At 42.7% G+C, this 12,849-nt stretch overlaps 1 protein-coding gene across 1 annotated transcript in view; it reads left to right on the top strand.

Moving 5' to 3' along the window:
* Positions 1 to 12,849, top strand: part of LOC120019112 (ATPase family AAA domain-containing protein 2-like) — a 113,020-nt gene that overhangs the window by 10,961 nt on the left and 89,210 nt on the right. Inside the window, exons 7-15 of the mRNA XM_038962374.1 lie at positions 221 to 361; positions 608 to 683; positions 788 to 889; positions 5,600 to 5,827; positions 6,045 to 6,219; positions 8,543 to 8,631; positions 8,795 to 8,954; positions 10,748 to 10,838; positions 12,524 to 12,635. Of these exons, the coding sequence (XP_038818302.1) occupies positions 221 to 361; positions 608 to 683; positions 788 to 889; positions 5,600 to 5,827; positions 6,045 to 6,219; positions 8,543 to 8,631; positions 8,795 to 8,954; positions 10,748 to 10,838; positions 12,524 to 12,635 (1,174 nt within the window). The remainder of the gene's footprint in view (positions 1 to 220; positions 362 to 607; positions 684 to 787; positions 890 to 5,599; positions 5,828 to 6,044; positions 6,220 to 8,542; positions 8,632 to 8,794; positions 8,955 to 10,747; positions 10,839 to 12,523; positions 12,636 to 12,849) is intronic.

Raw genomic sequence — 12,849 nt, 5'->3', positions numbered from 1 at the left:
TGGTGCTTCTGAGTTAAGCGAGAAGTGTGCCAAAAAGCAGTGTGGCTTTGTGGGGTTGTGTTTCAGAGGACGCGTGGCTCTCGACCTTCGCCTCTCCCGAGTCCATACAGGAGTTGCAGCGATGGGACAAGACTGTAACTACTGATACCATGAAATTGGGGAGAAAAAAGGGGCAAAAAGTATTAAATAAATAAAAAGCATATTTTACTTGTTTACTTAGAGTCTCACGGGGAAGAAGAGGATGATGAAGCGGAGGATGAGGATGATGGAGATGAGGCAGAGGAGGTAGGAGAGGAGAATGACAGACCGTACAACCTGAGGCAGCGCAAGACTGTACAGAGATACGAGGCGCCACCTATCGGTAAAGGAAAAAAATAAGTTATTATAAAAAAAAGCAAGCCCTAAGGGACGGTTTTCCATCCCCAGATTCGCCAATGAGCGTGGCTTTTAGTCAAGGAGTAGGCGTAATCTGGGTCTAGGAAACTGGCCCACTAAGTTGCCTGAAGCTTTCCTTTTCTTGCATGAAACCATTTCTTGGTAGTCTTTGTTTTATACCTCTTGAGTGCTGCTACTTTTAACATCTTCTGTGTCTATGATTGCGTCCCAGAGCCCGTCAACAGAAAACAAACCAATCCCTCCCTGTTTGACACCCACAGATCTCCAGCTAGGAGAAGCCATATACGGTTGGTCTTGTACCCCGCATGAACAATTATTTATAAGAAAACCCTGCTACATTGACATGGTGTAATATGGAGCAATTTGTCTTTTTTCTCCTCCTCTGGTCCAGAGTGAAGAAGCATGCCATTCACAGTAGCGACACCACGTCGTCGTCTGACGAGGAGAGATTTGAGAGGAGGAAAAGCAAGAGCATGACCCGGGCCAGGAACAGGTGAATACCCCTCTTTCTCTGTCACTCACCTGGTGGATTTTGATATTAGATACAATTCATAAGTGGCTTTTCACTAGTTCACAGCACTTTCCATTCACCACCCAAACTGTATGTACATAGGGTGGGGTTACATAGGGCTGTGGCGGTCGTGAAATTCTGTCAGCTGGTTATTGTCATGCAAAAGACTGCCGGTCTCACTGTAATTGATCGTTAATTAACATAAACATGTATAGCATAACCAGGCCTCCACACATACAAGCTGCTGATGTGCGTCATCTACAAAAGAAGTCTAAATCAATGTAATATATATCATCACTACAAATCCATTATTTATTTTAGACAGGTCTAAAGAAACATGATATGAAGAAAATGTATTTCAGAAGAACAGAATGAGTTGGCCTACTGTATGTTATCTGGCTATTCTCCATGCCATAGGCTGTAGGCTTGGATATGCTTAAGTCCTGTGTCATAATTGTATTTATCATTTTATAGTAAGATGAACAACTTTAGTTGTGAATGATACAAACCTTAGAATCTCTTAAATCAAAACATATATGGGCTGCATGGAGCAACCAAAAGGCTATTGATGATTTGAGAAAGAAGCAGAAAAAGCTTGTGCTCTGTTCCTTGCCTCGGGCTGCACAGCTGTGCTCTCATCAACAGATTTTCACCCATCAGACTATTCTCAATTTAATCTCGTCTTCACTAATATGTCAAATTTGGTTTTGATATAGAATGGGCCATTATCACATGGACAGGGGAGGGGAAAAAGACATGTCATCTGTATGCACTCCAATAGGAATGGAGGCCGTGAGCTTTCCCGCCAGTCCGTTTTGTAGGCTACTTACTTGGGTTTTATAGCGGAGCATAATATGGCCAGCTGAGAAATAAATACAACTACACTTCACTCCGCACATCAACCACTGTTTGAGGAGTATGCTCTCGCTGCCCGATAGGTGATATTTCACCCAAACTCTGTGTGCCATGGGCTCTCCAACCTTGTTCCTGTAGCTACCCAGTCCTTCGCTACTATAGCCTATTTTAAGATGTCTTTGAAACATAATGGCTCTAGCCTTTGAGTGTGTACTGGAATATTATACATACTGGATGGACTGATTACCTTATGCTCCAAAATGTCTATCCATGAGTCTCGGAGAGAACGTATAGTCCTAGGGCTAGGTGATGCTGTTGGTTCATTGATGGTGTAGGGCAGCTTACAGTTAGCCAACAAATAGGGAATTTGTATTTGATTTTGAATATTCTAGTAATAGGAATTTATTTCTATTTTCATGATTAATTGAGTAACACATTAGATATACAGAATATCTCACTACCACGTGTTTCCATCTCCTCCTCACTCTCCTTTATTCCTTTCTAGAGCGCACAGACAGGCTGTCAACAGTTTAGTGAAATGTGTTTTGTTGCAAAAACATGTTAATATCGATGTTCCCAGACAGATTTCACTTGGTCCCCCCCCCCCCCCAATTGTTTTTATTTATTTAATCTTTATTTAACCAGGTAGGCTAGTTGAGAACACGTTATCATTTGCAACTGCGACCTGGCCAAGATAAAGCAAAGCAGAGCGACACAAACAACACAGAGTTACACATGGAATAAAGAAGCGTACAGTCAATAACAAAATAGAAAAAAGAAAATCTATATACAGTGAGTGCAAATGGCTTGAGGAGGTAGGCAATAAATTTGTTTAGTTTTATGTTCTTCTGCCATGCATAATATGCGGTAGGCTATGTATTGTATAATGGCACAATCATCATTTGAATGTAGTTTTGGGGCTTGGGCTCATAAGCCTATGCATTAGCTCTTATATGCATATGGTTGTTTTGAATGAATCTTCACCTTAGAAAGCGCTGTTTCAACCTGCTGTTGAACTTATTTCTTCAAATTGATCATCACAGTGAGGTGAGTTTTAAAAGTATGATAGGTTGTTTTGATAAGTGTTGTGATTTTCGGTTGCATTTGCCAAGTTCTCAAAAGTGACGACAAAATGATGCATGTAATGCTTTATTATAAAGGTTCATTTTTATGGAGAAAATTATATTTCCCAAACTTGAAACTCGACCGCCGCCAATGTATCTCAATTAGGCTCTACACCGGTTATAAAGTGCTTAATTTTAAGAAGTTATTTGGCCACTTCAGGGGGGGCAGATAGCCTAGTGGTTAAAGTGTTGGACTAGTAACCGAAAGGTTGCAGGATCGTATCCCCGAGCTGACAAGGTAAAAATCTGTCATTCTGCCCATGAACAAGGCAGTTAATCCACTGTTCACCGGTAGGCCGTCATTGTAAGTAAGAATTTGTCTTAACTGACTTGACTAGTTAAATTAAGGTTAAAAAATTAAAACAATTAAGTTGTAATAGAAATGTTATCAAAGCATATAGGTCTATGGGCTAGGCTATATGAAGTGTGCGACTATGATTTGAAGAAATCGCAAAAAAAATGCAAGCTATTTCTTGCCTTATTGCACAAGCTGGACATCATTCACAAGTGATGGGTGACAATATTAGCCTATCAGACTATTCTTAATTTAATGTTGCCTTTACATACAGTCCTTTCGGAAAGTATTCAGCCCCCTTGACTTATTCCACATTTTGTTACGTTTCAGACGTATTCTAAAATTGATTAAATAAAATAAAAAATCCTCATCAATCTACACAATACCCCATAATGACAAAGCGAAAACAGGTTTTTAGATTTTTTTCCAAATTGATAAAAAATAAAAAATAAACATCTTATTTACATAAGTATTCAGACCCTTTGATATGAGACTTGAAATTGAGCTCAGGTGCATCCTGTTTCCATTGATCATCCTTGATGTTTCTTCAACTTGATTGGAGTCCACCTGTGGTAAATTTCAATTGATTGGACATGATTTGGAAAGGCACACCTGTAAGCTCCCACAGTTGACAGTGCATGTCAGAGCAAAAACCATAGAGCTCTGCGACAGGATTGTGTCGAGGCACAGATCTGGGGAAGGGTACCAATAACATTTCTGCAGCAAGGTCCCCAAGAACACAGTAGCTTCTATCATTCTTAAATGGAAGAAGTTTGGAACCACCAAGACTCTTCCTAGAGCTGTCCGCCCAGCCAAACTGAGCAATCAGGAGAGAAGGGCCTTGGTCAGGGAGATGACCAAGAACCTGATGTTCACTGAGCCCTCCAGAGATCCTCTGTGGAGATGGTTGTCCTTCTGGAAGGTTCTTCCATCTCTGCAGTACTCCATAATCAGGTCTTTATGGTAGTGGAATGGTATGGAAGCCACTCCTCAGTAAAAGGCGTATGACAGCCTGCTTGGAGTTTGCCAAAAGGCACCTAAAGACTCTCAGACCATGAGAAACAATGGCACAACAAACAGAGTCATGTCTGGAGGAAACCTGGCACCATCCCTGCGTTGAAGCATGGTGGTGGCGGCAGCATGCTGTGGGGATGTTTTTCAGCGGCAGGGACTGGGAGACTAGTCAGGATCGAGGGAAAGATGACTGGAGCAAAGTACAGAAATTTTTGATGAAAACCTGCTCCAGAGCACTCGGTGCCTCAGACTGGGGATAAGTTCACCTTCCAAAAGGACAATGACCCTAAGTACACAGCCAAGACAACGCAGGAGTGGCTTCGGGTTATATCTCTGAATGTCCTTGAGTGGCCCATCCAGAGCCCGGACTTATGACAAGCTTGTGTCATACCCAAGAAGACTCGAGGCTGCCAAAGGTGCTTAAACAAAGTACTGAGTAAAGGGTCTGAATACTTATGTAAATGTGATATTTCAGTTTTTTAAAAATTTGTAATACCTTTTTTTGCTTTGTCATTATGGGATATTGTGTGTATATTTGATTTGGGGGAGAAATCACTATTTAATCAATTTTAGAATAAGGCTGTAATGTAACATGTGAAAAAAGTAAATGGTTCTGAATACTTTCTGAATGCACTGTATTCTAAATATAGTATGTGTGAAATTAGTTTTGATTTAGAATGGACCATTATCATGCACCTTTCTTGGAACGGGCATGGGGAAAAATATATAATGAAGGGAGGACGCATTTCCCGTGGCTCCATTTTCATGCCAGCCAGGCAGGCTTATACCCCTGTTGTAAAGCGAAGTAATGTGCTTAATATTAGGTATATAGATAGATATAGTAGGCCTAGCCTATAGAAATGTTGTGCAACATGAGCTCATGGGCTGTCATGAAGTCTTTGATTAGATTTTCAATTACATTTGCATTGATGTCAGAGTGATTAGAGGGACAATAAAGCACTGAGTACCAGGCAGTTAGCAAGTTTGGTAGGCTACTAACGACCATCAGCAGTATCAGAGCTTGGAGAAGCCTAATTACCGGGACTAAACGGTCACAGGGAATTTGACTGCCATCATGACTCGTGACCGCCGGTGTGGCAGTAATACGACCACTCTAACACCCCTAGTGATACACAGCAGCCGTTATGCACCAGAAAGCTCACAGCAATAATATATTTATAATATAGGCAATTTAGCAGACGCTTTTATCCAAAGTGACTTAGTCATACATTTTACCTATGGGCGGTCCCGGGGATTGAACCCACTATCCTGGCGTTCCAAGTGCCATGCTCAACGAACTGAGCTACAAAGGACCACAGCACATCGACTGTCCTTCACCGGTCTATCAGTGTTGAGCTGCAGATATATCTGGAAGCACAGTGCTAACACTTGTTATTTGTAAAGGTGTCTGCCTATGAACTTGCGAGCAGAGGACCTGGCCAGTGGGGTACTGAGGGACAGGGCCAAGGTGGGAGCTAGCCTCGCTGATGTGGACCCCATGAATCTGGACACCTCAGTGAAGTTTGAAAGCGTAGGAGGGCTGTCCAACCACATCCAGTCCCTGAAAGAGATGGTGGTCTTCCCTCTCCTCTACCCAGAGGTTTTCGAGAGGTTCAAGATTCAGCCACCAAGGTAAAGAGCAAAGCCACCTGTAAACTCACATTATTCATGTTCAGACATATCAAGCATGTATCCTTCTTTGTTTGCCATTTCTAACTGTTATTTACTTTCAACAAGCCAGATGAGGGAAAAACTGAAGAGTCACAATGTGTAGTTCCTCAGTCAATAAAAGTGAGACTTGTTATTTACCTCTGTCTCTCGCTCTTTCTGCCCCCCCCCCCCCTTACAGAGGGTGTCTGTTCTACGGCCCACCAGGTACAGGAAAGACCCTAGTAGCACGGGCTTTGGCCAACGAGTGTAGTCAAGGTGACAAGAAAGTGTCTTTCTTCATGAGGAAGGGAGCTGACTGCCTCAGCAAGTGGGTCGGTGAATCAGAACGACAGCTACGCCTGCTCTTCGACCAGGTGAGCTTGAGCCAAGGCTTATCATTGACAGCATCAGGGACTTTATTTCATTAATTACCTGTGTGTTTCTAGTGTGCTTACCAAAACACTGTCTGTTTAGGCTAGCTGATGCACCTCTAGTCCAGAGTAGAGGTCTTCAATTGGACCTGTTCTGAAATGGACCTAGGCCTTTCCCACCCGGTCCCGATATGCATAATTTAATAAAACAATATATAGAGACCCCTCCCGAACGGATCCGAAGACAACTAGACCCGTTCCATAAAGACCTGGTTGGAACCAGACTATGAAAGTGAAGAAAGCAGTAGAAAAGTAATTCTTTAATGCTACTTTATTAACCAGAGCTGCTAAAGTACGAGATGAGGGAGAGAGGAGCAGCTTTAGCAGGCGGGGAGAGGCTGTACTGTGAGCGAGTGACGGCAACCAACCAAGCTGACTCGTGCAATAGCAGACTAATAACTGCCACAGTTAGGCTATTTAGAATCCAATATGATTACGTAGAACCCGTCTTGATTGCATCAAACTGGGAGAAGCTAGCTAAAGTTAGCTAGCTAGGCTAACTGAGGCTGCAGTGCATGCACTTTCTCATCCTACAGTTACAAATAACTCCACTCTTCTGAGAAGACTTTCCACTAGATGTTGGAACGTTGCTGTGGGGACTTGCTTCCATTCAGCCACGAGCGTTAGTGAGGTTGGGCACTGATGTTGGGCGATTAGACCTGGCTCGCAGTCGGCATTCCAATTCATTCCATAGGTGTTCGATTGGGTTGAGGTCAGGGCTCTGTGCAGGCCAGTCAAGTTCTTCCACACTGATCTCGACAAACAATTTCTGTATGGACCTCACTTTGTGCACAGGGGCATTTACTTTTATTTTTTAATATTTTTTTTAACCTTTATTTATACAGGTTTTTCTCATTGAGAACATCTCTTTTCCAAGAGAGACCTGGTCCAATAGCAGCCGGGGAACAACGTTTCAGACAAAACAACTTACATACATAAACACAACATTAAACAAAACTATAGACACACATACAGTACAACAATTACATATTATGTAAAGAAAACAAGAAAACAGAAAGTTTTGACTAAAACAGCTGTCCTAAAGACAATTACACTCTTCTATGATATCTATACATCGAAAGTGTTTAAACTCCACCAACGAAACTAGATCATCAAATTAGGTTGAAACAGGAATGCTGAAACAGGAAAGAACCTTCCCCAAACTGTTGCCGCAAAATTGGAAGCACATGAAAAAGCACCCGAACCATGAAAAACAGCCCCAGACCATTATTCCTCCTCCACCAATCTTTACAGTTGGCACCGCACTATGCATTGGGGGAGGTAGCTTTCTCCTGGCATCCGCCAAAACTAGATTAGTTCGTCGGACTGCCAGATGGCGAAGCGTGATTCATCACTCCAGAGAACGTGTTTCCGTTTCTCCAGAGTCCAATGGCGGCGAGCTTTACACCACTCCAGCTGACGCTTGGCATTGCGTATGGTGATCTTAGGCTTGTGTGCAGCTGCTCAGCCATGAAAACCCATTTCATGAAGCTCCGGACTAACAGTTATTGTGCTGAGATTGCTTTGAGGCAATTTTGGAACTCTGTAGTGAGTGTTGCAACCGAGGACAGACGATTCTGTGAGCTTGTGTGGCATACCACTTCGCGGCTGAGCCGTTGTTGCTCCTAGAAGTTTCCACTTCACAATAACAGCACTTACAGATGAATTTCACGAACTGACTTGTTGGAAAGGTGGCATCCTATGACGGTGCCATGTTCAAAGTAACTGAGCTCTTCAGTAAGGCCATTCTACTGCCAATGTTTGTCTATGGAGATTGAATGGCTGTGTGCTCAATTTTTATACACCTGTCAGCAGCGGGTGTGGCTGATGTAGCCAAATCCACTAATTTGAACGGGTGTCTTCATACTTTGGTATATAAAGTGTATCGCCTTTTGCAACACACGTAGCGAGGCTCTGACTGTAGCCTATTCGGCTTTGATTGGCCATCAACAAGCTACACGCTCCACTCGTGAAAAGCAAGAGCAGCAGCATAATTTATAAAATGTTCTCTACTGCAGTAGTCGCGTTCTGATCTGTATGGGCTTTTCCGGAACAGTCAGTTAACTACGCTTACCCATGACTCCATATCAGATCCGACCCAGACCGTGACATTATTTAGAATTCTGGACCTGCTGGTTTCCGGGTCTCGGCCATTCGGGTACAGGTGGATCCGTGAAGACCTCTAGTCCAGTGTGTTGTTACTTTGTGAGAGTTGTTAGACTTTCGTGATTATTGTATTAAGGTTGTGTGTTCCTCTCTCTTCTAGGCGTACCTGATGAGGCCTTCCATAATCTTCTTTGATGAGATAGACGGGCTGGCCCCAGTGCGCTCCAGCAGACAGGACCAGATACACAGGTACTATTTGACGCAGGAGTAGCAGTTGGGTTTAGTAGTCTCCATTTGATGATGGTCTCTGATAATCAATAATGAAAGTGAGTGATCAGTTTTTACTATGGTTTGACCATAATCTCTCTCTTCCCTCTCTCCCTCACTATCCCTCTTTCCTCTCCTCCTCCAGCTCCATAGTGTCCACTTTGCTGGCGTTGATGGATGGTCTGGACAGCCGAGGGGAAATCGTGGTGATCGGTGCTACCAATAGACTGGACTCCATAGACCCTGCTCTACGGAGGCCTGGACGCTTTGACAGGGAGTTCCTCTTCAACCTGCCTGACAAGAAGGTGAGGGAGTGGGGTAGTTAACAATTTCAACACACCTGCCAATATGAATCATGTATAGGATTATGGCACAATGAATACACTATGTTGGTGATGTGTTGGTACTGTAATCCCAATCAGTGAATACACTATGTTGGTGCTGTGTTGATACTGTAATCCCAATCATTTAAAGTATGTCTATGGATGGCATAGTATGTTTTCTGGAGTTTTGTCCTTGTTAAGATAGTGTCATGCTTGTTTGTGTGTGTGTGTTCCAGCCGCTGCTCTGTGTGTATGTACTCCACACATTAGTCCCAGTTTAGTGTGACTGTGTGCCAGTCCCAGCCCAGCGGTGCATAGCAATCAGTCGACCTCAGCAGAGACACACACACTAGGGTTGGGCGATATTACGACGATGATTGTCGACATCGTGATGTGATAGACGATGGTTTAGCCTACTTGAACTTGGCTGGTGCCCTGCAGTAAAGAACAGAGTCTCGCAGCACAGCAGGGCAGCACAGCAGGGCAGCACACAAGTGACATTGAGTAATTTATTTTCCTATTACCATTTGCTATAGCCTATTTCAATAAATATGTGATACAGAACAAGAGAGGAATGTAGGCCAGATAGAGTGGAGAATTCCACCAAAGCAGTGCAAAATGTCGATCTGTCAGATGGATGGGGATTAGGCTATAGGCTAAAACTATTTTAAAAAACTAGTTACGGTGTGTCCATTATATATATTGTGTTTAGCTTCTATTTTTATTTTACCTAGCCTATATTCCCTTCTCTCTCTCCATTCCATAGGCTATGACTATGACTGAAGGCTACACTTCATTTTATGTATGGCTTTCTCCTGGTCGAACAATGAATGTAACGGAGTTCCATCTCAGTTATTTGAAGCCTGTAAACTGTAAGGAACCAGGAGACTAATAATGAGAGACATCAAATAATATCAATATCCTATAGAAAAATCTAATGACAAGTTTAATCTTAAGGAAGATGTGATCTTGCGGGCATGGAAAATCCCTCCATGCGAGGCTGAAAACCAGATGGCTAATAACCCATGCTCATTCCTCCTACTGGCCTCATACTAACTTTACGACAAGTTTAAGTTACGAACTGTAGTTTATATGCCAAATATTCTAGCCTACGAAGGTGTTGTCCTGAAATTGTGGATTACAAGAATGAAATTCTATACAGCCTAGGCATAGGCTATTCTCAATCACAGCTTTACGGTAGGTAGAACAAACAGTATTATTTATTTTTCTGTTATTTTGAGGCAAATAAAGCAATTATTATCCAGTTGTGAAGCCTGTAGACTGCTTCTATCCAGCCAAGGATGTCACTACGGTAGGACGGCCCATTCTTCACTGCTCCATCACAGCGCCACACACACACACACACACACACACACACACACACACACACACACACACACACACACGCGCACACTAACCTGCTCCATGCTGATGCTCCTCCACCAGAAAGGACCATCTCTGCTCAGGCTTTCAACAACAGTATCTTTCGTCATGATTCGTCCAGTTGCATTCGATTACCCACTATAGCCCATCTGTCGTTTTAGTAAAAACAAAAAAAATGGGTTGGCCAATAGGGGGCGATAACATCACATTGTTTTATGGTTACATACGTCAACATTTTGTACACACACACACACACACACAGGGAGACAGCTGGCAGAGAGACCAAAAACCCACTGTGGTGTGAGCAGGGTGGTTTTTGTTATTTATTAAATGTTTCTTTATCCCTGTATTTCCCTCTCCTTCGGTCTTTGTCTTTTTCTCTCTGTTCCTAGGCCCGAAGGCAAATCCTTGAGATCCACACTCGGGACTGGAACCCCAGACTGGCTGAGCAGTTTGTGGATGAGCTGGCTGAGAAATGTGTTGGTAAGAGAGATTGACTTATATTAGGTTTATTAACGTTTACAACTTTTACGTACTCTACCGTTCAAAAGTTTGGGGTCACTTATACATTGCCTTGTTTTCCATGAAAACCTACATGAAATGACTTACAAAATGAATAGGAAATATAGTCAAGACGTTGACAAGGTTATAAATAATGATTTTTAATTGAAATAATTGTCCTTCAAACTTTGCTTTCGTCAAAGAATCCTCCATTTGCAGCAATTACAGCATTGCAGACCTTTGGCATTCTAGTTGTCAATTTGTTGAGGTAATCTGAAGAGATTTCACCCCATGCTTCCTGAAGCACCTCCCACAAGCTGGATTAGCTTGATGGGCACTTACGTACCATATGGTCAAGCTGTTCCCACAACAGCTCAATAGGGTTGAGGTCCAGTGACTGCTGGCCACTCCATTATAGACAGAATACCAGCTGACTGCTTCTTCCCTAAATAGTTCTTGCATAGTTTGGAGCTGTGCTTTGGGTCATTGTCTTGTTGTAGGAGGAAATTGGCTCCAATTAAGCGCCGTCCACAGGGTATGGCATGGCGTTGCAAAATGGAGTGATAGCCTTCCTTCCTCAAGATCCCTTTTACCCTGTACAAATCTCTCACTTTACCACCACCAAAGCACTCCCAGACCATCACATTGCCTCCGCCATGCTTGACAGATGGCGTCAAGCAGTCCTCCAGATTCTTTTCGTTTTTTTTCTGCGTCTCACGAATGTTCTTTGTGATCCGAAAACCTCAAACTTAGATTTGTCTGTCCATAACTTTTTTCCAATCTTCCTCTGTTCAGTGTCTGTGTTATTTTGCCCATCTTAATCTTTTATTTTTATTGGCCAGTCTGAGATATGGCTTTTTCTTTGCAACTCTGCCTAGAAGGCTAGAAGGCCAGCATCCCGTAGTCACCTCTTCACTGTTGCTGTTGAGACTGGTGTTTTGCGGGTACTATTTAATGAAGCTGCCAGTTGAGGACTTGTGAGGCGTCTGTTTCTCAAACTAGACACTAATGCATTTGTCCTCTTGCTCAGTTGTGCACCGGGGCCTCCCACTCTTTCTATACTGGTTAAAGCCAGTTTGCGCTGTTCTGTGAAGGGAGTAGTACACAGAGTTGTACAAGATCTTCAGTTTCTTGGGAATTTCTCGCATGGAATCGCCTTAATTTCTCAGAACAAGAATAGACTGACAAGTTTCAGAAGAAAGTACTTTGTTTCTGGCCATTTTGAGCCTGTAATTGAACCCACAAATGCTGATGCTCCAGATTAAAGAAGGCCAGTTTTATTTCTTCTTTAATTAGAACGACAGTTTTCAGCTGTGCTAACATAATTGCAAAAGGGTTTTCTAATGATCAATTAGCCTTTTTAAAATGATACACTTGGATTAGCTAACACAACGTGCTATTGTAACACAGGAGTGATGGTTGCTGATAATGGGCCTCTGTATGCCTATGTAGATATTCTGTAAAACATCAGCCGTTTCCAGCTACAACAGTCATTTACAACATTAAAAATGTCTACCCTGTATTTCTAATCAATATGATGTTATTTTAATGGACACACAATTTTTGCTTTAATTTCAAAAACAAGGACATTTCTAAGTGACCCCAAACTTTTGAACGGTAGTGTAGATGTTTAGTTTACTTTCATTTACTCCACTCCCTTGCTCCAGGTTACTGCGGTGCCGACATCAAAGCACTTTGCACAGAGACGGCCCTGGCGGCGCTGCGGCGGCGCTACCCCCAGATCTACGGCAGCAGTGTTAAGCTGCAGCTGGATGTCAGGTATCCATGGAGAGGAGGACACTGAAAGTCCATATTAATGGACTGGAATCCATCGTCTTGTCTGCATGGGGCCAATCCTAACTTCCACTTAAGTTTAATTTCCATGTAGTCTCCCATTGACGTCAAAGCATGGTTAATACACAATTTGAATGAAGTGGAGAATTAGAATTAGAATTTTTGAAAAGTTAGAATTCTCCCCTAAATCTGTATGATC

This window comes from Salvelinus namaycush, chromosome 24, assembly GCF_016432855.1.
Source record: "Salvelinus namaycush isolate Seneca chromosome 24, SaNama_1.0, whole genome shotgun sequence".
Classification (NCBI taxonomy): Eukaryota; Metazoa; Chordata; class Actinopteri; order Salmoniformes; family Salmonidae; genus Salvelinus; species Salvelinus namaycush.
Note: the sequence above shows the minus strand (reverse complement) of the source record. Positions and strands in the feature narration are given on the sequence as shown.